This window comes from Drosophila yakuba, chromosome X (assembly GCF_016746365.2).
Source record: "Drosophila yakuba strain Tai18E2 chromosome X, Prin_Dyak_Tai18E2_2.1, whole genome shotgun sequence".
NCBI classification, from domain to species: domain Eukaryota; kingdom Metazoa; phylum Arthropoda; class Insecta; order Diptera; family Drosophilidae; genus Drosophila; species Drosophila yakuba.
Window position 1 is genome coordinate 537,239 of NC_052526.2, and position 26,605 is coordinate 563,843.

A 26,605-nucleotide genomic window follows, 5' to 3' on the forward strand; every position below is an offset into this window, starting at 1 on the left:
GTCCTGGTTGGCCGGTTGTGATTTGTTTTTTTCGGATGCATTTGATTGCGCTTGCACAGGACCACACAGAAACAAATGGTCGAATCTTATGTGTACTACTGTTATAAATTATTGAAGCTAAAGTCAGCTAACAGGTCGCTTTTGTTGTTAGATACCTACAAATACATGATACCCTGAGCCGCGCTAGAAATTCTATATATATTTGCTATACCATTTCTTTCGGTGCAGCTTTTTCCCATTTGCCATTTTTCCCATTTTTCAATTCACCCACACACCGAGCCACCTGATTTTGTTTTCGTTTTGTTGCTGCCCCGTGCTGTTGTCGGTGTGTAGCATAATTTTTTAAGCACATTTCAAATCAATTTGAGTGTTAAGCCATGTCCGACTGACCAATCGACTGACCATGTGGAAATTGAATGGATCACAGGTCACATGGAAATGGGGAGTGAAATGCCCCGTTAATCATTTAACTCAATTAGGCATAATTAAGTTTTATTTATTCGCCGCTGGGTTGGGAAATTCATTATAATGAAGAGTCAAATTGCAATGACACGAACCGGAGAAGTCAGTAATAGAACGAAGATGAGTATCTGCTTTTTTGTAGTAACAATTCTAAATCCAGAGCTGCTTTACACAGCCATGTAAATGCTAAGGCTGTCTTAATTCAATTTAGCGTAATAAAGCCGTGTTAGTTTTAAAAAGCTGATCCTGGAAGCTTCCCCGCCCTCGTGAAATTGCACCCCTCAAAGGTAGGCAACACTTTTCGCCATTCGATGGCCAAGCGAAACTTTGCCTGGATTCCGATTTGCGCTCCCTGAGAGTGTGCATGTGTGTGTGCGTGTGAGGCGGGCAAACAAAGGAGTGAAAGTGGAGGAGTGAAAGCGCCACTCAAACACTACCACATGGCTGCACCCACACCCACACATTTTCCAACTTGTTGCGCAAACGACAAAATTTCCAACTCAAAACAATACGGCACTTGCGTGGGCCAAGGGGGGCGTGGCTGAAGTTGAGTGAGATTTCCGAGTTAGTTTTGGCCATTTGTTCCACATCCTTGCCGACTGCCAACTTCCATATGAGGATCGGCTTTATAAACTTACTCCGCCCATTTAGTAATGCGAAAGTGTTGCCCATCTGACCTCTTGGTACCATACGCATATAATGCGAACTCTATTTGGTTAAAAAGTGATTATTTCGGAAATGCTTCCATCGGCCGCTTAATTGTTGTGTTCTTAATTAACTGGAATCGCATTCATAATTGCGATGCCGTCTTGTGTGTGTGTGTGTGTGTGTGTGTGGCCTGTGGCGATGGTTGCGTGACGGAAAACTCCCGATTTTCAGTTGTCGATGAAAGCGACATAATTATGGAAACTCATTTCAAGGCCCATTTAAGCATGTGCCCAATTGCAGGGTTCGAAATTCGAATTTAAGGCCAACGCGTTAGGGGAATTCGATTTAAATTATTGCCAGCTTCTGTTTCTGTTTCTGCTTCTGGTTCCATAAAACACTAGTATCCCACATGGAGAATTGCCATCTCTGGGAAGGCAGTTTCTACTGCTCGTTTTGTGTGTGGAGCCGCCGCAGCGCATAAAAAGTTTTAATTGGCAGGCGACGAAGTTGACCTGTGACCTCTGGCGGGACACACACGCCGCACACACACACACACATACACACACTCGCACACTCGCCAAAAAACACTCACACTCACTCACAGGACGGCGCGACAACAATTTTTAAGTGCATTTTGAAATGCACATTTTATTTCGCAGCCTTCTCTGCGTGATGGCTGCTTCTTCTTCGACGTGTGTGGAAATGAGGAAAATGGGAAATGGGAAAACACGCACACAACTTACAATTGCATTACATTTTGCATACATTTTGTGTGTGTGTGCACCAGGGTGTCAGCCACCCGGGTGTTTGTAGACACTCTATTTGCGGCGATAACAAACACCTGGGTGTTTTGCCACCAACAATCTTGTACGGATTATGAGCGGAGTCACCCGGTGCTTCAGCTGTCTTAACAGCGGATTAACATTTTATATATCGATGCTAATTGAACTGAACTGTATTCTTTCTTTCTCTCTTGTAATTTGCGGTCATAGCGATCAGACGTGATTTTTGTATATGAAGAAATAAATGAAGTTAAATAGTGTATATATGATTCTTATTTGCGAACCCCATTACAATGATGTCAAAGCAGTGAGGCATCACAACTATTCATTGGTGGCCCATGAGGGGAACCTTGCTCATAAGAATCATAATTAATAATTGCTAAAAGCTGTTTGGCAATTTTATCTTCGTGGTCGGCTTCATCCAGATAAATCACCGTGCCTACGTTTTCTATCGCGCTCGCTCTCATCACGACAGAGCAGTATACGCAAACATTCGCGCTCGCTCTCATCACGACAGAGCTAAGTCCCGTTGCCCTTCGATTCCGTTAGATTTGCCGGAATCTCTGCCAACTCAAAAAAACAAGACGTCAAAGAAGAACACCGATAACATACGAGCATTTGTGCATATTACATACAGTGGAGCAACGTCAGTATAAACAATGTCGAAATTTGATCAACTGGTGCGAGTTCAAACTGACCGCATTGAGTCTTTGAAGCGCTTGTTCAGTAATGTGAAAAAAGACTCGAGTGCGCGGAAAACGGAAATATATTTCGAAAAACGTTTGAATCAAATCGACGAGTTTAACAAAGAATTTCATCAGGCGCATCACACACTTATATGCATGGCAGAATACGAAGAAAGTGTGTATAAGCAACAAAATACAATCAGCCAATTCGAAGACCTGGGCATGGAAGTTTACTGTTTCGTGGCCGAAGAAAAGAAACGAATTTATCCAGGCACAGTGACGCACAACGAATCAGCTAACTCTACAATAACAACACATGTAGAGGAAGTACGGATACCACTGCCAAAATTACCAGTTCCGAAATTCTCTGGCAACTGCGCGGACTGGCCAAGTTTTCATGATGCATTTTTACGCTTAATTCACAATAATGAGCGTCTGGATAATATTCAAAGGTTCCATTTTTTAAAGGAAGCATTACCAGTAGGCCTGGACAACGACATTCGCCAAATCGCTTTAACTGAAGCAAACTATGAAGTCGCTTGGACCACACTTCTACAACGATATAACAACCCACGAATTGTGTTCGCCAGCCACATGAACATGCTCTACAACTTACCGAATCTTTCGAAAGAAAAATCTGCTGACATACGGTCTATGGTTAGCACAGTCAACGTCTGCATTGCCGCTTGCAATACCGTCAAGGCGCCACTACAGGGAGGAGATTTTTGGTTGACTCATTATCTAACAACCAAACTACCCAAAGACACTCACACAGCTTGGGAGCATCATCTGGGCAGCAAGATTGACGTTCCTTCATACAAAGATCTGCAACAGTTCCTCAATGATCGACTTGTTACGTTAGACGCTATTGAAAGCCGTAACGCGTGCAGCGGCATGAAACAGTCAAATGAAACTTCAGACGGTACTAAACGCGTGCGTGTGCACAGCGCCCACACCAGGTCGGGTGCTTCCGCGTCCGCTTGCTATCATTGTGGCAACTTACACATACTTCGAAGATGTCCGCAATTTCTTTCAATGGATTGCTACCAACGGAAGGAAGTGGCCAGCAAGGCAAAATTGTGTCTCAATTGCCTGGGAAAATCGCACACACAAGCAAGCTGCCCCAGCAACAAGAATTGTCTTCATTGTGGTCAACGTCATCACACGATGTTACATTTTCCAGCAACACAGCCAACGCTGATACCCTCCTCGACATCATGCCAAAGTTCAGCAGCCAGTTCAGATGCCAAGCCGACTCTACAGTGCATGTCAACTACAACTTCATCTATGACTCATCGAAAGGTACTACTAGCAACAGCTCGGGTTGTACTCAGTAACACACAGACAGGATGCCAGGCCACGGTAAATGCGCTTCTTGACCAAGGATCGGAAGCAACTATCATTTCGGAGCATGCTGTACAGTCTCTCCAGCTCTCCCGAAGCACAACTCGCACTTCAATCACCGGAGTCGGTCAAGATTCAGGACGACGCTGCAAATTCATCGTAAGTTGTTCGGTGCAAACAGCAACTAACCCAAATTTCTCGTTAAAGGTCGACGATGCTTATGTTTTGAACACGTTGACATCACACATGCCAAGTCAAAGTTTTCCAGCAGGAAACTGGAGTCATATCCATGGTCTCATGCTCGCAGACCCCTATTATTATAGATCCAAGCGAATCGATATCATTTTTGGAGCCGACCTTATGGCACAACTCTTGTTACCTGGAACTAAGATTGGCTTGCCAAACGAACCCATAGCGCAGAATACTCAACTCGGATGGGTTCTGTTAGGCAATGTTGGCAACACGCATATTACACGCCACATTCGATGTAATCATGCCATAATAAACTCCGAAGAGCTGCTTAAGGTATTTTGCGAGGTAGAATCAGTTCCAGAACGCCCAAAGCTCTCCAAAGAAGATCAATGGTGCGAGTCTTTCTTTAAGCAGACCCATCAACGTCAACCAGACGGCAGTTATCAAGTCCGTTTGCCATTCAAGAGGAACTTTGACCCCAGTATGACGCTCGGAAAATCTCATCAGATCGCCCTGAACAGATATCTTCAACTCGAAAGGCGCCTTCAAAGGGACCCAGACAAATGGATCAGATACTGCAAAGGAATTGAAGAATATTTTCAACTAGGTCAAATCACGTTGGCAGAGACGAGCGAAAACTCAACCATAACCACGGATTCCTACGGTCGGCATGTTGCATCATGCGTGCTACCACATCATGCAGTTTTCAAAGAAGAAAGCCTCACCACAAAACAACGTATCGTTTTTGACGCATCGGCCCGGACCTCAAATGGCAGATCGTTAAACGATGTACTATGTGTAGGTCCCACGCTGCAAAATGATCTGCCAGCCGTTCTCTTGAATTGGAGACAATATCAGTTTGTTTTCACTGCCGATATACAACGAATGTATCGCTGTATCAATGTCCACCCTGATGACACGCAGTACCAGAGGATTTTATGGCGGGCGGCGGATGGAGTCATCAAACAGCATTGCTTAACTACCGTCACGTTTGGAACAGCGTCTGCACCTTATACAGCTATAAGAGTCATCCATCAAATAGCTGAAGACACACAGACAAAATATCCTATGGCATCCAACGTTCTCAAAAATGAGATATATGTCGACGACATTCTCTCAGGCGATCATTCACAAGAGGCAGCAATACGGAAAAGTTTGCAAACTATGCTAGCTTTAAAATCCTCTGGCATGGAGCTACGAAAATGGGCTAGTAATGACCAGGATCTGATGGCAACGATACCTCTCGAGCATCGATGCAAGCAGACATCCCTCAGTTGGGACAATGCGGACACCATCAAAACACTGGGTATGTACTGGTTGCCCAAGCAAGATTGCTTCACTTATAAATTACTAGCAAATACTCCAGCCGGTATAACAAAACGAGAAATCCTATCGACCATAGCACGTTTATTTGATCCTCTTGGATTAATCGCTCCAGTTGTAATTTCAGCAAAGATTATATTGAAAGAAATCACACTAGCGAAGCAATATCGCGAGGACGGATCGAGTACATCACTGGATTGGGATGAGCCAGTTCCCAACACCATTGCCGTCAAATGGCAACAATTTCGACAGCAACTAATGAAGGTTAAGACGATCAAAATACCACGCAGCGTCAAATTTACGCCACTATTTAGTAGTGAGATACAACTGCACACCTTTTGCGATGGATCCTCCAGTGCTTACGCAGCAGCAGTGTATGCACGCACCCAACAGTCTGATGGGACTTTCTATACAACGCTCATCGTCGCAAAATCAAAAATTTCGCCAACCAAGCCGTTAACAATACCGCGCACTGAGCTATGCGGTGCAGTATTAGCTACCAAACTCACCAAATGGGTGCTGGAGAATAACCGATGGACCAATGCACATATATCTACCTTTTACTGGACCGATGCTACCATTGTTCTGCACTGGATTAAAGGAGACATTACTAGGTGGAAAACGTTTGTAGCCAACCGAGTGTCTTACATTCTCGACCACACCTCAGCGGCTCAGTGGCACCACATAGACACATCGGAAAACCCAGCAGATTGCGCAACCAGAGGCTTACCACCGAGCCAAATACCTGATATTTGGTGGCATGGCCCATCCTGGCTATGCAAACCACACAATATTTGGCCAAACACGCAATCACAATTGCTCAATCCAGAAGAACGGGATCTGGAGGCCAAATCCATAAAAATTAGAGCCTTCACTACCTTGTCAGACACAAAGGATTCTATTATTGACCGATTCTCGTCGTATACAAAACTGCTACGTGTCACGGCATACATGTTACGATTCTGCCACAATGCTCATGCTCGAGCACAACGAAGTCACGGATCACTCTCTCCTGACGAGCTGGATGAGGCCCTGTGCTGCATAGCTCGCCTTGCACAATCCGATACATTTCACGCCGACATCCAAGCGCTTAAAAGGAACAAGCCGTTACCACCCCGTAGCACACTTTCAAATCTTACACCGTTTCTTGACAACAATATCTTGAGGATTCGTGGCCGTCTCAAGCATTCAAATCTCTCTTTTTCTCGAAAACATCCAATTATATTACCTCATTGTCACCTATTTACAGATTTGGTAATTCAACACTCTCATCAGCTCACTCTACATGGCGGCGCTCAATTAACACTGGCTCACATACGCTACAAATTCTGGATTCCCAGAGGCAGACAAGCAGTCAGGCGAATCATCCGGAAATGCGTCACATGTTTTAAGGTAGCTCCAGTCGTAGCGAAGCAATTGATGGGTGACTTGCCATTACATCGAGTCAACCCCCCAACTCGTCCGTTCATTACAACAGGAGTTGACTACACTGGTGCGATTGAACTTCAAGCCGCGCGTGTACGAGGATCAACCACCTACAAAGGCTATGTAGCCATTTTTATATGCTTAGCAACCAAGGCGGTCCACTTGGAAGCCGTCACTGGACTTTCAACAGAGCACTTCCTGCAAGCATTTACGCGATTCACCGGACGTCGAGGACAAGTTCAACATATGTATAGTGATAACGGCACAAATTTTGTTGGCGCGAGTACATCGCTTAACCAGCCCATCACTTGCAAGGCAGCCCTAAACGAATCGACATGTCAACATGGGACAAGGTGGCATTTCACACCTCCATATTCTCCCAATTTTGGTGGCATCTGGGAGGCAAACGTGAAAGCAATGAAGCATCATCTTAAACGGATCGTCGGCAGCCACAAGCAGACGTATGAGGAGCTTACTACAGTTTTGATCAGGATTGAAGCATGTTTGAACTCACGTCCACTTTGCCCGCTAACCGCCGACCCTGACGATTTAGAAGTACTAACTCCAGCACATTTCTTAATTGGTGACGCACTACTGGCACCGCCACAAGGTCGGCCGAATAATAAGCCTTTGCGTGAACTATTTCTCGCACAACAACACATGACGCGACAATTCTGGTCTCAATGGTCTCGTGATTGGTTATCACACTTGCAAACTCGGCCAAAGTGGTGCCAAATCAAAGATAATCTTAGCATCAACGACTTAGTCATTATAAAGGATGATAATCTACCACCAGCTAAATGGACTATAGGCCGAGTCGTCGAACTGCACCCTGGATCGGACTCGCTAGTCAGAGTGGTTACATTAAAGACGAAATCTGGCATTCAAAAGAGGTCAATCACAAAGCTTTGTCCACTTCCGATTTCAACATAATTATGATCAACACACGGATCAAGAATCACAAGGAGCCTTCATGCTGGACGACGCATTGGCGGGCGGCATGTACGGATTATGAGCGGAGTCACCCGGTGCTTCAGCTGTCTTAACAGCGGATTAACATTTTATATATCGATGCTAATTGAACTGAACTGTATTCTTTCTTTCTCTCTTGTAATTTGCGGTCATAGCGATCAGACGTGATTTTTGTATATGAAGAAATAAATGAAGTTAAATAGTGTATATATGATTCTTATTTGCGAACCCCATTACAATGATGTCAAAGCAGTGAGGCATCACAACTATTCAAATCTAATACTAAATACTAAGAAATACTAAATACTAAATAATACCAGATACTAAATAATACTAAGTACTAAATACTAAATACTAAATAATACTAGATACTTAATACTATAAAATACTAAATAATACCAAAATATAGGTGCCCTTCTCTGCGCTTCTCAAAAGTCCTACATAAGCAAACCACCTTTTCGATGTTTTTTTTTAAATACTAAATGTGAGTGGTTGTGAGATGTGCAGTGATTCTGTGGCAGCAGAGGATATCAATAAGGTGCCTTCGACCTACTGGAGGAAGTGCCTGAGCTAGCTATTTTCCAGGAGATACAACCTATCAGCTCTGACGTGGAAAGAGCTTGAGGAAAGGGGTGAGTACCTGCGGCTGCGGCTGCTTGTTTTTTTTTATATATAATTTTAAAAAGAAAAATTATACATTTTTAAAGTGAAATATGGAAAGCAAATATTTAAAATTTTAACAAAGCAAATAATAATATAAAAAAGAAGTGTCTATTTCGTGTTTAAATTCTTGTAAAATGTAGGCAAAAAAGGAGTCTATCTACAGATTTTGGGCATAATCTACTTCGTTTTCAGTAATATGTTACCAGACACCCGGGTGTTTCCGAGACATAAATGAGCGGTTTTTCCACTCTTGCAGTTCTCTGGTGTGCACACATGCTTAATTTTAATGCGGAGAAAACGCCAAGTTTGTTAGCCAAAATGTGTTGTTAATACACTTAAAAAATGCATGCGCCAAAATAAAAGGCGCTGGAGGAGCAAAATTGGGGTGGCTTAATCTGAATTTATTTACATACTTGCATACACGTACATGCATTTTCCATTAAACACTCAAAACACTGCAATTTTCGACTGCCAGGGGCCCAAGTCTGCAGGCGTCGCACTTAAAGCTCTGTCAACTAATTGTTTATACATATTATTGTAGCTCTTTATTATTCAAAGTTCCCCCTAAAAGACGAACCGGCACGTTCTGCCCATGCTAGTGCAATTTTTTTAGTTTTGAGTGTTATTTTATTGTAATACAAAACACAATTAGTGCGCTTTCTTTTCCAACTTAGCCAATCAAACGGCAATTGGATGCCACTCAAAATAGCCTGCTCAAAGTTGAGTGAAGTTGCCCATTTCGAGTGACTTTGCGCTGGATTTGAGAGGAAACTGCACAGTGGTGCGCAGCTGCCATGTTTGTGGCTTGAGTTGAGCTGCCAAGGCATGTTGAGTTGCAGCCGATAACATGTTTGAGCCCTGGTACATTTTAGTTCAGCTGCTAAAAGAAATAAGGATTATTTACAGTAACCACCATTAGCTCTGTTATTTTATTAATTGTTTGTGCTCTTTGCGCCTAAAGGCTTCATTTCCAGCTACAACACACTGGCACGCTCCGCGGTTGCGCCACCTACTTCGGTTTTCCAGCCAACGCGGCCCACTGTGCGAGTCGTCGGCAGAGGCGAAGCAGCGGAGACGAGAAAGAAGCAGCAGCGCAGCGCAGCAGCGACGGCGACAGAGCAGCGCAGTTCGTTTTGTGCGCGCGTAGTGAACGGTTGTCTCTCGGTTGCTCGTCGGGGAGTTGCAAATTTAGCGACAGCGACTACAAATGGCGACTTGTGCCTGCCGGACCCTCGAGTTAATTGTTAATTGTTAATTGCTGTGGTGCTAAGCGTTGGCCGAACGGTTTATTCTAACCCTGGTGGCAGGAGGAAGAACAAATTTGTGTCCAGAAGGAAGAAGAAGAAGAAAAGCAGTAAGCGCGCCGTCTCTTTCGCAACGATCGCGTTTTTTGTTGGTTTTTGTTCTGTTTCATTACTGTTGTTTTGTGTGAAGCAATGCCGCCAAAGAGCAAGGCAACATGAAATAAGCATTTGTTTGTTTCAAAAATTTGATCAATTGTTTCTTAGCCACGAATATATGTATATATGCCAGTGTGTGTGTTTGTGTGCAAGAATTGCATGTGAAAACAAGTTTTAAAACCGGTCTTAAAGCCCCAAATGAAAAAAGGGTTCAAAACAGTGAGAGCGAAAGAGAGAGGTGTTTTTTTTTTCGGTTTTTGCCTTTGCATTCTTATTTTCTCTCCCTCAATTCGTTTTTGATCGCTCCCTCTCTCTCGCTCGCTCACTCGCTCTTTAACTTCTACCTGTGGCAGGTGTGCCTGTGTGAGTGTTTGTGTGTGCGCGAATGGCTGGCACAAAGAAAACTCGAAAAGTGACGTTTAAAATTTCATTCGCTTTTGTATATTTTATGTTTTAGCCAAAAAGATGTGAGAGATGTGTAATTAAAACTAGACTTTTGACTAAAAACTAGAAGAGCGAAGGAAGGCCGCTGAGAAAACATAACGAGAATAAAGCAAAATACAAGAAATACAAATTCCAAAAGGCAACAACAAATGTTCAAATCTGCGGCGTCGTCGCTGCGTCGACGTCGTCCAAAAACAACAATAACAGCAAAAGCAACAACAGCCATCGAGATGCCGTCGCAGCCGCAGTTGGCGTCGCTGCTTGCAGTGTTGCTTTTGCTCTGCTACTGCGACAGCTGCTTTTTTTGTTACGCGGGTAAGTTTTTCGTCTTCTTCTCTACGCTTCTTGTTCTTTTGCATTCCCTCTAGTTTTGGTTCTTCTTCTCCTTCTTTTTTTTTGACGAAACAAGTACAAAACAAACAGCCGTGGGAATTTCGAAACAAGAAGAGCCGCACAGAAGGCAGGCCGATAAACCCTCGCGTTCGAATTTGAATTCGAACGATCAATCGGCTGCACTTACTCGCTTTTCTGTTTTGCTGCTCTCTTTTGCCCGCTAATCAAGAGTTGAAGGGGCAAACTCACACACACATTCTCACTACGTGAATGCACAATAAACCAAGCTTATTCACAATTTCCAGTCGATAAATTGGAGTAAGAAAGAAGTACTTTAGTTATTAGCTTAAATTGATTTGCAATAACTCCATTTACTATTGCAGTTAGTGTGGGAATATTATGAATTTAGCATTTTACCCACATAATCACGTTTTCCGAAACGTTTGCTGATTAAAATGTTCTCACCGAAGATTCGGTTTCAGAATTCCGTTTCCGAAAAATGCACAAAAAGCATTGAATTACCTTCCAAGAAAGTGAAGAATTCTTTTCGTTCTTTATTTTTTGCTTGCATTTTTTGCACTGTGAAATATTTTCATTTTTTTCCATTCACTTGCATTTTTGAAAGATGCTCCAGATTAACGATAATTGAGTTGAGCTGCAACGGCACGTAAGACTGCGATATAATTTGAATTTGAGTTCAGCTCTCGGTATACCACCATATACCATATACTCTAAAGCACATTTTCACAAAGAGCATAAAACCCGTGTTTGTCATCGATCAGTTATTAATTAAAACAATTGTTTCGCCAAAGCCCCGTGCATTTGTTTATTAATGCCGCGATTTGTTTACACAGTAGTTCCGTGCCCCCGCGGCTAGGGATCCAAACAATATAGCAAATATAGCGCAAACTAAATATTAAATACAAAATCAACAATTTTCCGATTCGCAGCTCGCGAATGGGGCGTCTAAACAGTCTATGGGGCAGAGTTGCATACATTTTGGGGAGGACGGAGTCGCCACAAAGAGACCCTAAGGCTCTGTTTGTGTTGCTGTTTGTATTTGAAGGCCTTCGGTTTTGCGGGGGCGTTGCATGCATTCCATAATTCCGTGGGTTCCGCAAATAGCACTCTATATAGATAGGAGTTGCAAGCCCACATAAGCAAAGTAAATCCTTTTCTTTATAGAGTATACTTGTCAGCCGAAGATTTGCGTTGCACCAAAAGCCATATTACAAGCAAACTCTTGCCACTTTGATAACCTACAGCTAATGGGAAGTCTCCAGTTTATCAAGCAATGCAATGGAAGCCACGCTGATCATGTGCATAAATACTTTTGCGATAATTGGGTTTCCACTCACTGCAATCCGATGACCTTGGAAGTTGGGCGGATGGGCGGTGGGTGCAAGTTTGGGGTATCCACTGCAACCGAGCGTGGAAAGTGCTGAATTAGCTTAATATTTTGTGCGCTTTCTCGTCTTCCGTCTGCTTTGCTTTTCTGTGTGTCTGGCGGCTCTTCTTTCTGTTTTTGTTTATATTCGGCCCGCCCACTGCAGGTGCTTCGCCTCCTCCCGCCCACTTTGCAGTGTAGTTGATGTCAAACTGTTTGTCTGCCTGGGAAACGGAAAATATATAGCGAACATGACGAAGAAATCTGGAATCTGAATATGCAAATTGTTTGACCAGCTGCTTTTCTTTCGCCTCGTCTTTCCGCACTTGTTGGCCGCCTTCCATCCCCTCCTCACTCCTCTCGTTCCTTGGCCAAGTCGTACACAGAAGATCATCATTTTGTCAACGAACTAAATATATTTAATCAATGTTTTTGCAGAGGATTTCGAATATTGGTTTCGTATTCGCGTAGTTCATGGTTTTTTAAAGTTTTGGTTTGCCTCGCAATCATTTAGCATTGAAAAGCAACATCAATTGATTTTTGTAGTGCAAAAACCCTATGACCAGGTTTCCGTTTTTGTTTGCATCTTTTTTGGCTAGTTTGAGGTTCCCATGGACATTTTCTGGCATCATCTCGGGTTACACGGCAAACAAAAGCAAAGCCGAAGACAGTTTCATTATTGGCTTCAACTTGGGGTTGGGTCGCGCCTTAGGACCTGTTTTTCATATCTCCCACTAGCTATTCATTAACTCGTGACATTAGTTTAACAGTTAACAGTGCAACGAAATCGTTTTTCAAGCCAAAAAGACAACCTAAATACGCCAAAAGTTATGAAAACGACCGAGAAACGAACATGAAATGACTTTTTAAGCTCTTTGTGTCGCTTATTGTTGTTTTTCAGTTGCGAATGGAGAAGGTTAAGGCGCGAAAAAAGCAGTTAAGTACAAAAAAGAGTAGCAGATGGGAGCTCGGCGAAATAATTTATAAAGATTGTTCAAGGGAATTGACTGTGAACGAGAGAAATATGTAATTTAAACAATATAGAGCGAGCGAATGATGATGATGCCTGGGTATGGGTATGCGGCTCTATAACGTAAACAGAGATGCACAGTGCGTTTCATAACAGCAAGTCAATTAAACTCGAGTGCTGTAAACAGAGCGGATCAAAAAAAGCGGAAAAATAAACCAAAAAAATCACCATCAAAAGCGAAAGTCTGATATTCAATAGGCAACGGTGATCATAAAGCGACCACTGCTTGAATGAGCATATTAATTGGCTGTCTACTGTTTTTCACAAGCAACTATATATATATACTTTTTTAGGTGTATGAACGATCTGTCTTTAATAATGCAATGGGCACATCCATCTATGGAAATTCGATTAGTGCTCAGCTGCATTTCCCTTTCGTATTTGCTGTTCCTTTGCTGGCATATTTTTGGTAGATGAAAGGGTTTGGGTGGTCATATTCATCAGCATGGTGACATGATATTATACTGTTACTGTTATTCCAGTGTCTATGGCTGGGAAAAGTGTTTCCATTTCGCTTGTCGACCGACTCTCTTTGGGGGCGGGGGGCGGTTGGCGGCGGGACACATTCTCGATGTCCTGCTCCTGTCAAGCTGCTCCTGCCACACAATCTCGGAAACGAACTGAAAATCTCCTTTCGTTTGCCACTGCACATTTTCCGTTAACAAGCTTGCTTTTTGGATTGGCATTTCATAAGCCAGTAAGCGCCTTTAGCTAACAAATTTCTCTCCAATATAGGAAAAATGCCAATTCGACAGGGGGAAGCAAGGCTAAAACTAAGGGATCGATTTTTGATTCCTCAGCTAATGATGGCCAATAGCAGAGTGCTTTCCATAAGAGTCTTAACTATTTAATTGCCATAATACACAATACACGTCCGCATTGCACAGCACACGCCTAATTTAACAACGAATGCACCCGACCGACCGCACTTTATAAATCGCATTTATCCGTCCTCCTATTGTTCGAATGCGTCAAAAATTGATTGACCCACAAAATGGCCATCGGAGCCATCATAGCCATCGGTCCCCGAATGAGGGCTTTTGTTCGTCCTGGCATTATCCTTGCACTCTCGCTGCTCCTCTCCTAAAAAAGATGCCCTGATTAATGTAGAAATTAATACAAATTAGGCTTGCAGAGGCTTGCATTGTGAATATGAAATTGAGGGGCCAAACGCCGAAAAATAAACACTGACAACCGAAAACCAGTGGCCGCAAAAGAGATGGAGCATAAATAACAACAATAACAATTATTCGTGATCTATCGAAAAATGAATAGTGTTGATTTATGGGAAAGGCAATGGGGGAAAGCTTTACACTGCCAAATTCCAACCAGCGGGACAATGTTTGACCAGCATATGTGGAGCATTATTCCTGTACAAAGCACCCGCTTTCCCGTTCCCGCATTGCAGTTTTTCCCGCTTTTCCGCTTTCCCGCTGATTTTCCCCCCTTTGGGGATCTCCCCCGTAGAACGATAGATTGATTGCCCAAAAGTCAAATGTGTCTCGCACAGTTTGAAATTTTAACTGGCAAATGGCGACAAATAAGGCAACAGTTTTACGATCCCGAAATGAAGCAAATTAAACATGAGTAGATGCTTCGTTTTGAGTGGCCTTAAAACGGTTTTAGCAAGTTTAGCGTTAGTTGCTAAACTTTCTAAAGTGTTTAAAAATCAAAAACTGCAAAATTAGCAAGTACGCAACTTCAACTGGCAGAAGGAGACGGTAAATATGAGTTAGTTAGTTGCATCCGGCACTTTTGAAAGTATTTGTTTTCAAGCTGGCACAAAATATGGCCAATTAATGCTAGTAATTAATATTGGCTCGCAACGAAAATCTTTTCAATATAATCTTTCAGTGTAATTGAATACTACAGATACTCCTGTTTCAACCTTCCGTTTCATCGAGTTTCAGTGTGCTTAATCGTATCTAATGATACCAGATACAGCAAATGTTTGTGGAGTCCATTTTTGTAATATTTCGAACCCACGTTTTCCCTCTGCTTGCCACGCATTTCAATAAGTGCATGGCTTCTCTATGGTTTCTCCAAACGGTCAATAATGAATTATTTATAAATTTGGTAAGGAATATTTTTGTGGCTTCTAATGAAGCCGTTAGTGGTCGCTGATTAATAATCCCACCCCCGAAGACACACCTTTGAATGTTGATTGCCGATTTTGAGTGCTATTTTTTAATTGTTACCTTGATTTGTGAAGAGTTGTATTGCATTTTCCGCACTTCTTCCCTCATTAATATGCGAGAGGGCCAGAACCTTCGCGCCATTTCAGAGCTGCAGAGTTGCAGAGGTGTGTGGCAAAGGGGCATCTTGGAGGGGTGACACAACGATGTACAACGAAGACAGCGAGTGATTGAGCGAAGAGAGGTTCTTGGCCGCAAAAAGCAGCGCGATCAAGGCCAGGTTACGAAGCCGATCGCATGGCAGGGGGCCCAGGGGTGTGGCGGGGGGTTCTGGGTGCAGTGTATGTCATTGCATGTGTGCTTACCTCCGCTGGGCGCATTTGCATAAGCTGGAAAGTAACCGCCGCAGCAGTCGGGACATTTTGATGTGACTTGCATACTGAAAGAGCGCTTGAGATGGGGTAGGCCCATGTAGCAGATACCCTATTTAATACCAAGAGCATAGCTTTATACATCGCATTTTTGTAAGTTGACTTAATGTATTTCTTGTAATAAATAGATAAAAACTCTTTGGAACCTCATTTGAAGAAGTGGAATGCTCGGATCCATAGTTGCGGGTCGAAGCCAGGTGCAAGTTGAAGACAAACAAATTCAGAAGACCGGAGAAGAAGACGTCGCAACGAAGAAAAACAAGAAGAGAAAGAGGACATATTCTAAAAGAAGAAAACTGCTATCATTAGAGAGTTCCGGTCTTTGACTGCATTCATACAGACACTCCACTCACACACACACACACACACACACAGCCCTCTCAGGGCTACCTTTTTGGGTTCCCAAATCACAGATACAAGGAACACACTCCCATGTGTGGCATGTGTTGCAACACACGCACACACAACACACATGCCTCGATGTTGCACACGTCTCGAATTACGTGGAATGAGCCGAGCCGGGACGATGTGGCACAAGGAAAGAGCTGGGAGTTTCAGAGGCAGGTAGCCGAAAGTAAGAAATAGTACGTTCCGAACGACCGTACCAAAAGTATGCCCCATGTCGAATATGCCACCAATTCGTGCGAGAGAGAGGCACTACTAGACTGTGACTTGAAACGTCCATAGGTTTTCCATTAATTTTAGCATTAGTTTTGAACCGTGGCAACTTACAGGAACACCAAGTAATAGAATCAGATAAGTAATAATATCAGCCAGTCTTAGATGCAGTCTTATACTGAATACTTTCTTAACTCCGTACTCCTCATGGCTCGCCTTTTCGAACCCTTAACCCCATTATGGGCCGCTAAAACGCTTATTTGCCCTAACTATGCGGTCACACGTTCCTACACCTGTGCATGCGTTGCCCATGTAGCTTGGCACCCAACAAATAGGGGCTGTAATTGCGGCGCGATTGCCAATTTTATAGCGCACACATACTCATTATACCCGTTACTCTACCCATGGGGAAAGAGGGTATACAGGATTCTTTATAAAGTAGGTAACAGGTAGAGCGAAGCCTGTAACCACCGCTATCTCGCTCACACGGGGAGTGCGAGTAACGGGTATTTGATAGTCGAGGTGCTCGTCTGTAGAGTTCCCTTTTCTTATTATATTCCACTCGGCGCGCTGCTTTATCACCTTCTTCTGGACTCGAATCTGGTTACATAAAATTTACCAAAACCCCCCGTACCCTGCTGCCGCACCCTTGATTGTTGACTCTTTTAAAAATGTATAGGGAGCAAGGGAACCGAACCAGGCAAGTGAACAACAGTGGTAAAACAAGCAGTAGCACAGGGAAGAATGTGAGGTGATGTATTTTTCGGTGCTTGTGCACGTTGTCAGAACCCCAATCTCCCCACTTAACGACTTACGTACCACTAGGCTTTGAATCTCCCCACCTCCTTATTTGCGGAGCAGAAGTCATTCTGGGTCGGCGTTGTGAAGTTTGCTCAGTTGCTGTCTGTTTGCATTTCGATCAACTTCATCTTCGGAGATTTGCTAACTGGGAAGGGGTTTCCTCTCTGCACTGCGGCACCTTTGCGGTTTCCTTTGACTGTTGACCAGATTGGAGCCCTTTTGCTGGTCAAATATTTCATATACCTCTGCCTTATATTCTTATATTCTACTTAATTAAATTGAAGTATTTTCCAGCTGTGTATCGGGTATCTGATAGTCGCACTAGAGGCACTAGATTGAAGCATTGCTCATAGTCTTACATTTGGTTTTGTTTCGTTTTGTTTTGACCAAATCCGCCCCGCTGCAGGTGGCAAATACTTTCTCCACCCTTAACTGTTGCAGATAATCATAATAGCATGCAATAATAGCAAGCGCGCAGGAGCCTGATAATGATAATAAAGCCGAATACTGGAGCCATTCGTAATATGTGTGTTATAATGGGCGCACACACAATCCAGCACCAGAAATCCAGCAAAACAATCGGGCGGACACAAAAAGAAAATCTTATCACACCCGACTGTTGACATACGAAGGTGGAACCTAGAAAAAATTGTGATAGAGTGGGCATTTCACCCAGCCCCCTGTAATGAGCCCCATGTGTTGGCTTAAATGTTTCAACATTTATTCTTCTATTGTTGTTGCAACACAGTCATTCCCAGCTTATCACTGGTTTACGTTACCATTATTTATTCTGGGTTCTTTGGCTTGGTCTCCGCTGAGGAATAATTACAAAAATATTGTTTTTTCAATTTATTTTGTCCGTTATCAATTTTTTGTATACATGTGCGAAATGATTATGCGCTAGGGAAAACCGTAAATTCGTAAATTCGCTGGAATTTCATAACCTGTTTTATTCCAAACAAAAATACAACTTCGTCCCCACCAACAGGGTGTTATGTGTGTTCATTCTCATCGGTTCAGTGGTTCATTAGTTCATTGGTTATGAATTCGTGTTGCGTTGAATGAGTTGCCATGTTCAATTTAGTATCGATGATGGATGTTGGCCGTGCGATTAGCTATTAGCCTGGCTGGGGAAAACGGCGCGGTGATTTAACCTGGCTCCCAAAAAACAGGGAAAATGTGGAATGAGTTCTAAATGGGAAATGCTGTCGCTTTAGGTTTTGGGCTTTGTCAAGCATTGAAGAATTGTGCCTAACTCATAAAGCCGGTGGAACAGCCCATATATGTACATATGTACATACATACCTGTATACTAAAACCCCCACCCCCATTCCTACCTCAACCCCAAACCCAAAACTCATTGGTAACCAGATGCATGCCAATGGCATGAATCATGAATATTGATCTCTCTCTTTTGAATGGGTCTTGGTGTTGTGACTCAGTTCAGTTTTAGCCTTTGGTTGTGTTGCCTCCTCGCTTTTGTTGCCTGTTGCCAACTGCTTTTTGGCGAAGAGAGCGGGGAGCGGGCTACACAAGCAAGAAGCGGAAATGGTCAATAGAAGTAGTACACAGAAAGAAAATGTTATTAGTATCAGCACGATTTTGGCTAACTAGAGATAGAGATAATAGAGTTAGGCATTGGCCTTTTCCTTTTTAGTTTAGTATATGAAAATTACGAATGACTTTTCAACATTAATCAGTATTTTTTTATGTGTATGAGCAGAAAAAGGTATTCCAAACTCCTCGAAATGAATTGTCATCATCATTTTCATGTCGTATGCATCTCTTTTGGGGAAAATTGGGGAAACTGTCTGCAGGCGCGATACTTTAGGCAAAACACAGTCCTCACAGTTCTTTGTTTCTGTGCGAAAAGGCTTTCATTGAAACCAGAAATCGCTCATTAAGTCTTAATGTAGTTCCCTAATTGACAGGTTTAATTCAATCAGAAAGTTCATGTTCAATGCAATGCTAAGCAACATTGAAAAGAAGTGGGTATTGAAGTGGGCCATAAATATGGGGGATAAAAACAGTTGTGTATGTTATTTTAGAATTTCATCATTATGATACTATAATTGTAAATATCTGCTTGCTTATCAGAATTGATGTCATCGATTTGCGACCTTTAATCTCCTGGTGAATGACATGTCATTACGAGTGCATCAATCAAAATGGCTCAACAGTTTCCAATTGTTAATTAAAATAGAATGTCCGTGGAATTGTAATCATAATCTTGCATACAATTGCAGTCATTTGGCACTCACATTCGGCTTTAAAGCCCGTGCAAATAGCCTCGAAGGTAACATCAAAACGTAAGCCCTTGGTCTCTGCCAACGTGAAAAATACAAAGCAATCACTTTAAATTCGACAGGGAAACAAAGGCTCTAATGGAGCGAGTGGAATAGATTTCCATTACCACCACCCACTGCCACTTCCAAAAGGAGAAGCCTCCGAATTAGCCTGTTCTTTGTCCCACTATTCGAGTTATTTGTGGCTTGCGTGCATGCAGGGCATTTCTCATATTCCCTTTGGGGAATTTTCCGCCGGAGCCGTCCTCAAATCACGGTAATTGTAGAGATTTTTCCTGTTTGCAGGGATCCCTCTATCCCATTGACAGTTGCTCAAGAAAAAAAGAAGCGTAAAACAATATGCCGAAGTGCTCCATTTTCAAAAGGAAAGCTAAACTTTCGTTGCGATGATTTCTTTTGTTGGCTCAAGTTATTAATGAAGGGCGGTTGGGGGCGCGGTACTTATATAATTATGTGGTAATTATGTTGTTCAACTCTTTGTTCCACTTGTTGTTGGCGGTGTCTCTGTGCCTCTATGCCGTACAACTACCAGAACAGCACATTGTGAGTTGACAATTGTCAAAGAGCAAAAGGCTGGGGCAAATAATAAGCCAAGCTCTTTTAAATCGAAGTTTAAGTGGTCTCTCTCACAGCGAAAAAGGGGAAGGGCCTGGGGAAGTACATTCCTCGTACGTACGGACTTGTATGTTGCCTTAGTTTTAAGCTTTTGAGCGGGTATGCCGACTTGGTTCAGTGCTTTGGCTACTCGTTATATCACATATCATATGCCATGTAAATGAAGCCAATTTATTGGAAAGTAGTTCGGGCATACTTGGGTAAAATAAGGATTTTCTCATTTCCATAAACTGAGCAACTGGGAACAGTAATGTCAGCAAACTAAAAAGCGTATTACATAGTTGGTGTTACTGGAGGGTGAAGTTACTCCACGGTTTTTGTGCTTGTTTCTGCTTCGCTGTTGTTGATTGCGCATCATCTTAATTAATTTGACATAAATTGCAGGCGAACTAAAACGCAAAGAGGGGCAGATTCATGTGTGTTGCATGTTGTGTGTTGTATGTTGTGTGTTGTGTGTGGGGGCTCCCTTTGAATTTCTTCTCTCTTGCCAACCAGTTGCACACAGTCTGAGGCAAAAGTTGGCGCTCGACAAATTTGTTTGCTTAAGCCCTTTTGTCTGCCTGTGCACTTGTATGCTTGTTTGTTAACTCATGTGTGTGTTTGTGTTGGTGTGTTGTGTGTTGATGTGTTGGTGTGGGAGTCTAAAAAGGACGATTGGGCGAGCAAACTTTTAATTGCATTCACTTTGCAGTGAACATCTATATACACTTGCGTATCTGGCAGTGCCCACTGTACCTAATTGGTCATCCTATTGATCGAAGCTGGCTTCATTAGCAGTCCAAATTATAGTCAAAGTTTTACTCTATCGGTCTGTTCGCTCGAGCGGATGGATAAGTTTTGCAGAAGCGATTTAGTGATAAGCCCATTAGTGAATAATTAGTTTTCAATAGGTTCAGTTGGAATTTGAATGACAGGGGACTACCAGATAAATGACACTTCACTATGAGCGTATTCTTTTTATTTCAAACTGTTTATTTGTTTGTGATTTTCCAGGCAGAAGCTTACTTTTCACATAAATTGTGAAACTTGTTTACGAGGTCAGCGAGATCAAGTGGATGAGTCAGTGGAGTCTCAGTTCTGCACTTTTCTTAATTTTCTTGCCGCAACTTTCGTTTATTTCTCTTAGTCATTAATCGTAATAGAAGAGAGAAGACCAGAGACCAGCGACCAGCGACCAGACACCAAAACAAACTTCGCTAAATGTTCAATTTTTTATTTGCCCTCCGTCTTCTTCACTTGCCAATTTCAATTTTTAATTTCGGCGTCAGAAAGCGAGCAAAGGGGAAGGTTTGTCTCTGATAGGAGCAAGCAAAAAAGTAAATATTTTGCCTATTAAATGCTGAAATTGAAAACTGCTTTATGGCCCTGCCCCAATGTGATTTTTTCAGCTGCTGACAAAGAAAATTAAGTTAATGAATTGGAAAGCCAAAGAGCAGTGACGGTGCGACGAGGGAGGGGGTTTACCAGCGAAACAATATTAATGTGGGGCTGCATTGCCACTTGGTTAATAAATAAAGTTCATCTGATGATTGTATGTGGGCCATTGGTCTTTCTGCACTGAAAAGGTGTGGAGTGTGGTGGGTTTTATGAGTGCTATAAGAATTTAATTTCCCTTGCACTGCAAGTGGCGCAATACATTTAAAAAAGATACCAGATACCAGCTGTTCCTTGGAACAGCTGAGTGAAAACTCCGAATTTCTTCTCCCTTTGGCTGTCACGCCTTGTTTTTTTGCCCGCCGGTCGCTTATTATAATTGTTTTGTTTGTTTGCTTATGCTTTTGCTTTGGCTCTGAATTCGTTTGTTGTTTCTTGCTTTCTGCTTCAGAATTTAATTTCTATTCGGTTTTAATGCCCCACTCGTTTTCCGCGCACACACACACTTTTGGCCAATGACTTTCGCTTCATATATTTAAAATGTTGTTTACTTTGTTTAAGTCCATTATATTTATTAATATTTTTTGCGTTCCCCCTGCGTCTGCCATGCCCTTTTTGGAGCTACAAATTCATACATGCTTTTCTCTCTGATTGTGAAATAATTTGTCATTCCTCGCATTTTTCCTTCCACGACAACATGGTGTCTTTAAAAAATCATGTGCAACATTTGAAAAATTCGTATAAAAGCTCTTTTGAGTGGAGCAACTTTAACTGTTTGACAGGCAAGTCTAACCGCATGTCACGCCCTCTAACCACCCACTCGTATGCCGGCATAAACAAGAAGGAACGCTGCGTCGAGTGCCTCGCCTGTCAGATACCCCTTACTCTGTTCACGCGCAGTTGTCTATTTGATAAGATACCTAATAAAATAGCTGTTGTAAATAAATTAATAAATATAACAAAGTGTATATGGAGGCAAGATACTTATGAGCTCAGAAAATCCTTTTTCCAGCTGCTCAATACCGAAACTAAAATACCTTCTAACTAAACGAGTAAGGGGTATAGCCAGTTGCCACATTTCTGCGTTGGCTTTGTCAATTTTCTTCGTTTTCAGTGGTCTACGCTTCATTTAATTCGGGTTTACTTAAAACAAATATCAACTGTGACGATACATTGGTTTTGTGGGCGTAGTTCCGAAGAGAAAGCGTAGGCGTCAGATCTCAACTGATGAACATATATCATATGTAAATGGGTTGAGTAAGGGAAAATACAATTTTAGTTTGGAATACATTTTGTGCAAGAATTTTATTGTGATTTTATTGTAATAACTATCCTACTAGCTGTCTGGTATTTAGTAGCCTTTTAATTGCTCTCTCACACAACTGTTGACACTGTTCTTTCCCTCACCATCTCTCCCCGACGTCGGTCAACAGACGCTGCAGTCTCTGTCGCTGCTGCTTAATTGAGCATCAATTAAAAATGTCTCGCCTCATTAAATATACGTTTAAGAAAAATAAAGCCAGTGAAAGAAGATATAAACGGAGGAGGAACAAAGTAATGCCAAAGAAAAACAGATAGAGCCAGAAACAGCAATGAAAGTATGTTCGTCGCAAGGCTTTTCCTCACATTTTCTGAGAAGAGTGGATCTTCAGTTGGAAGTTCTATTATTGCTGAAGATGTGAACTCCCAATTAAACAATCAGCATATCTCTACTTTAACCAACTGCTTAAATGCAAAATGCTGTCCTTGGATTTTCACCCGTTTAAAGTCAGACAAACATTCGTTGTTGAGAATGAACTTATCGTCCACTTAGGACTATATGGGAATTTCCTGAACCATTGAGATCGTCGATTGAGGCTTCTCCGGGCTGATTGACAGCGACACAAACCCATTACAGATGGACCAGGTTTTTTGGGTGACCTGCAACCTTTGGAGTCTGTAATTAGATAAAAGAGTTTTTCGACTTGCTCTCTCTTTACGAGTATATCTGCCCTTGCCATGACCGAATTAAAATAATTCCAGCGAACATAAATGCCAAGTCCGTGCGTATAAATCAAATCTTTTTCACTCCACCCCTTTTTTCCAACTGCGCTCGTAATTAAAGGATGCACACCATCCAGAAAACAGCGGGAGCAGGGTTTTCCGGGTGCACAATGTTGTCACTGAGGGGCGGTGATTTTTCGGATTTCTGATTTCGGATTTTCCTTTCGGAGGCTCCTGGTACTGGGCTCCATGGGCATGGGCAACACATGCATGACACAGATGCGAGAAGCCCGTAAAATGCGATAAAAAGGAAAAGCTTAGCGGAAGGGCAAGAATTTTCCAGCTGGAGCTCGTTGGCCGCGCAGTGTAAATTAAAGCTGCTTAATCTGTAGTGGAAAAATTGATCCGCGAAAAAAAGTGTGTTACTTGTGTTACAATGGGAAAGTAATAATATTTTTTAAAACTAAGGTTTGTTTAAAATTATTTATGACTTAGCTAAGCATCTAAATACCTTCAGGAAAATAGTTTCACGAGCAATGAGTGACAGGCATGGTGACAACAAAAAAGGTAGAGTCAAGCTTTTGGGGGCAAAGTTAACGAGGTATGTGGCCTTTTGCAAAGCACACAGGTCGACTGAGTCTCGGCAGATCTGATGTTTGTATCTAGCTATCTTCTTTCATCTCTCGGCATTGTATCCCGCAGATCCAAAGCGCATCCTAACCTCAAAAAGTGAGGGATTCCTATGCCCGCGAGCGTCCTGCCTGCCCCCCTCCCCTCTCTCTACTCGTGTGTTTGTGTGTGTGTGTGTGTGCAATGTGGCGCACTTCCTGGTTGGGCGTACGTTGCTTTCCTGCACTCCCACCCCCTTGGCACCTCAAACCCCCACTTCTATCTAAAATCCCCCTCCCAGTGGCGTAGCTGTTGTGCCTGCCTCTGTTTGTTAATGAAAAGAATGAAGAAAACCGAGCGACCAAGAAGCAGGATTTGAAATGTCACCGAGTGGTGAATACCGCGCACATTGCACACATTATAATGAGAAAAATAACTTTAAATTATGTGGAACATATACCTTGTGGTTCATGAACTTGGTCAGGTAGTCACACTTAATATCTACCTTTAAAAACTAAAAAAACTAAATGGTTTTTGATAATTTGTATATTCTGTAGCTTAATATCTCGTGTTATATTTAATTAGGCTCCCAAATCAACATTCTATCGCATCCTGAACCATCCCAACCTTACTCCCCATATTCCATCTTCTCACGGCTTCCCATCTCATCGCTCCAGAATGTTTGTTTGCTTAGGTCGGGGCAGATAGATATTTTTCCAGCCATCTCTGCCTCTGCCCCCGAGTCCCCGATCATTTTCCATCATCTTTGCTGCGTTGTTGCTGTTGCTTGTTGCTTGCTGCTCTGTGCAACTATTTTGCAGCAATTTTTCCGCACTTTGCTTGTCAAATTATTTGTTGCCTTTACTTGGGCTCATATATTTCCCATTCTGCTGCTCTGTGCCACATTGCGGAATGTGAGTTGGACTGCACTTCTTGTTGCATTGCTTCTAAAGCGTTTGCAAGTGTTCCGCGCCCATTTGGGAACGTGTTTTCAAACTGTTTGTTTTCCCGCATCTCTTCTTCTGGCTGAGTTTCCGACCCGGAGTTAAACTTTGGTTTTTATGCTGTTTGCTGGAGTAATTAAAATGGTAAATGTCCATAAATAGAACAGCTGGAAATGGGAAGCTGTGTACTACGAGTATGTGGCGGTGGCGGAAACCCAAACAGAAACCGAATAAGAATCGGAATCAGAAACGAGACAGAAACAGAAACACAGAAATATATATATGGGGAGGAGCTGAGAGGCGGGAAACAGAAGCTGCGACTCAGCTCTTTAATTGAGATCATAATTCATCGGAACTCGGAACTCTACTCGGACTAGCCGAGGATCCCTCAAAAACCAGAACCTAAAAAGAACGCACATAAACAGTTTGTCTGTTCCAGCAGGAAGTTCGTATTTAAAATAAAAAACTGGAGACAGTCACGCACAACACACAAAACAAACAAAATTACAAAACGCAGGGGAATACTTGTCTGTGGATGTGGCTGTGGTTGTGGATCTGGCCTGTTCCAGAATATTTAGTCAATTAGCATCGAGACCTTTGACTTCGCAGTTGTTCGTTGTGTTGGGGCCTTCGTCCATTTTCCTACTTTACATACAATACATCCATACAATATGAATTTCTTTGAACTTACAGCTGACTTGTTAGCTCAGAAAGAAATATAAAATAATATTAGTCAGATGATTACGTATTTATTAAACCATGGGTCAGCCATCTTGAGGATTGGAGATAGTCAATCTTTAATACTTTCTATTTGAAACATTCCTATAATTTGAAGATCACAATGACATCTCTTTCTTATTGTTAGATCTTTATTTTGTTTAACTTCTATGCTTGTTCTTGCTTTGTTGTTTCCCTTTTTGCGTTAGTTTGCAGGGGTTTTGGCTTTAACGCATTTAAAAGTCATTAGTTGCAGGCTTCCATCCACATTTTCCTGCCATATCCAGTAGAAGTTTCCCTCTTCTCCACCGAGTAACTCTATTCTGTTTTTGCCTTACTTTATACCCTTGGCGATTCTCCGCTCCTCTTTTGGTGTGATCAGTTGGCCAAGTTCTCCTCCTCGGGGCTCTTTATCTATCGTTCACTGTCATTAGTTTAGTCCTTGGTTTATGGCTTCGCCACATCCCCATAGCCCCATAGCCCCACATCCCCAACCATCACTCATTGCCTGTCGGCGTAATTATGTCCATTAGCGTGCCGCGCCGCAGTTGCAGGCACAAGAGTCCAGAAGCAGTTTTAAATTCTGAGCCCGTCTCGAAGTCCGCACTTTGGAGTTCGGAGACCGGAGTCCAGGCCGTTTGGCTGAATTGCCTTGGCACTGCCACTCTCCTCCCTTTGGTCGCCTAGGAACTTCAAACAAATGTGTGCAACTCACGCAGCCACAAACAAACGTATAACGATATAGAAGGTAGAACACTGAATAATAACAAGACAGAAAACTATAGTCGAATCGATAGCCCGTTTTCCCTGTTCAAAAAGCGCCACATCTGTTTTACATTGAATACAATCAGCCGAAATATATACATCTTAAAGAGTATTGCAAACAGCTAATTTGTCTTTAGCATATAATTAAATATTCAGATTATGCTGGCGAAAATACATTATTAACTATTCCTTTGAGTTCTTCGAAGTGTTCCCTTG

The 26,605-nt window shown here is 42.5% G+C and overlaps 2 protein-coding genes and 1 long non-coding RNA gene across 12 annotated transcripts in view; 2 read left to right on the forward strand and 1 right to left on the reverse strand.

Annotated features, from left to right (window-relative positions):
- The first annotated feature begins 1,955 nt into the window (after positions 1–1,955).
- On the forward strand, positions 1,956–8,041 carry LOC120321385. The gene is made up of 2 exons (XM_039373445.1): positions 1,956–6,503; positions 7,220–8,041. The coding sequence occupies exons 1-2, from the start codon at positions 2,552–2,554 to the stop codon at positions 7,294–7,296; spliced, it is 4,029 nt and encodes a 1,342-aa protein (XP_039229379.1). The 5' UTR covers positions 1,956–2,551; the 3' UTR covers positions 7,297–8,041.
- Positions 8,042–9,612: 1,571 nt separating this feature from the next.
- The window catches only part of LOC6523829 (protein sidekick), a 63,079-nt gene continuing 46,086 nt past the window's right edge, over positions 9,613–26,605 (forward strand). For 9 of the 10 annotated variants that reach the window (XR_005562111.2, XM_039377367.2, XM_039377385.2 and 6 more), the window contains exons 1-2: positions 9,613–9,851; positions 10,355–10,656. Coding sequence is in view for 9 of the 10 variants with exons in the window: in XM_039377367.2 (XP_039233301.1) it covers positions 10,491–10,656 (166 nt within the window). In the remaining variant the exon portion in view is untranslated. The remainder of the gene's footprint in view (positions 9,852–10,354; positions 10,657–26,605) is intronic. The other variant, XM_039377396.2, reaches the window with a different exon arrangement.
- Positions 11,476–21,910, reverse strand: LOC120322363. Its single transcript, XR_005562140.1, has 2 exons — positions 14,405–21,910; positions 11,476–14,174 (listed from the first exon to the last, which is right to left on the reverse strand). It is a non-coding gene; the product is annotated as an uncharacterized LOC120322363 (long non-coding RNA).

Bases quoted from the DNA above. Each gene is read 5' to 3' on its own strand.
- LOC120321385 (XM_039373445.1), top strand. From the start codon at position 2,552: ATGTCGAAATTTGATCAACTGGTGCGAGTTCAAACTGACCGCATTGAG. The intron at 6,504-7,219 runs CATTTCACGCCG...GGGACAAGGTGG, and splicing joins TCGCCTTGCACAATCCGATA to CATTTCACACCTCCATATTC.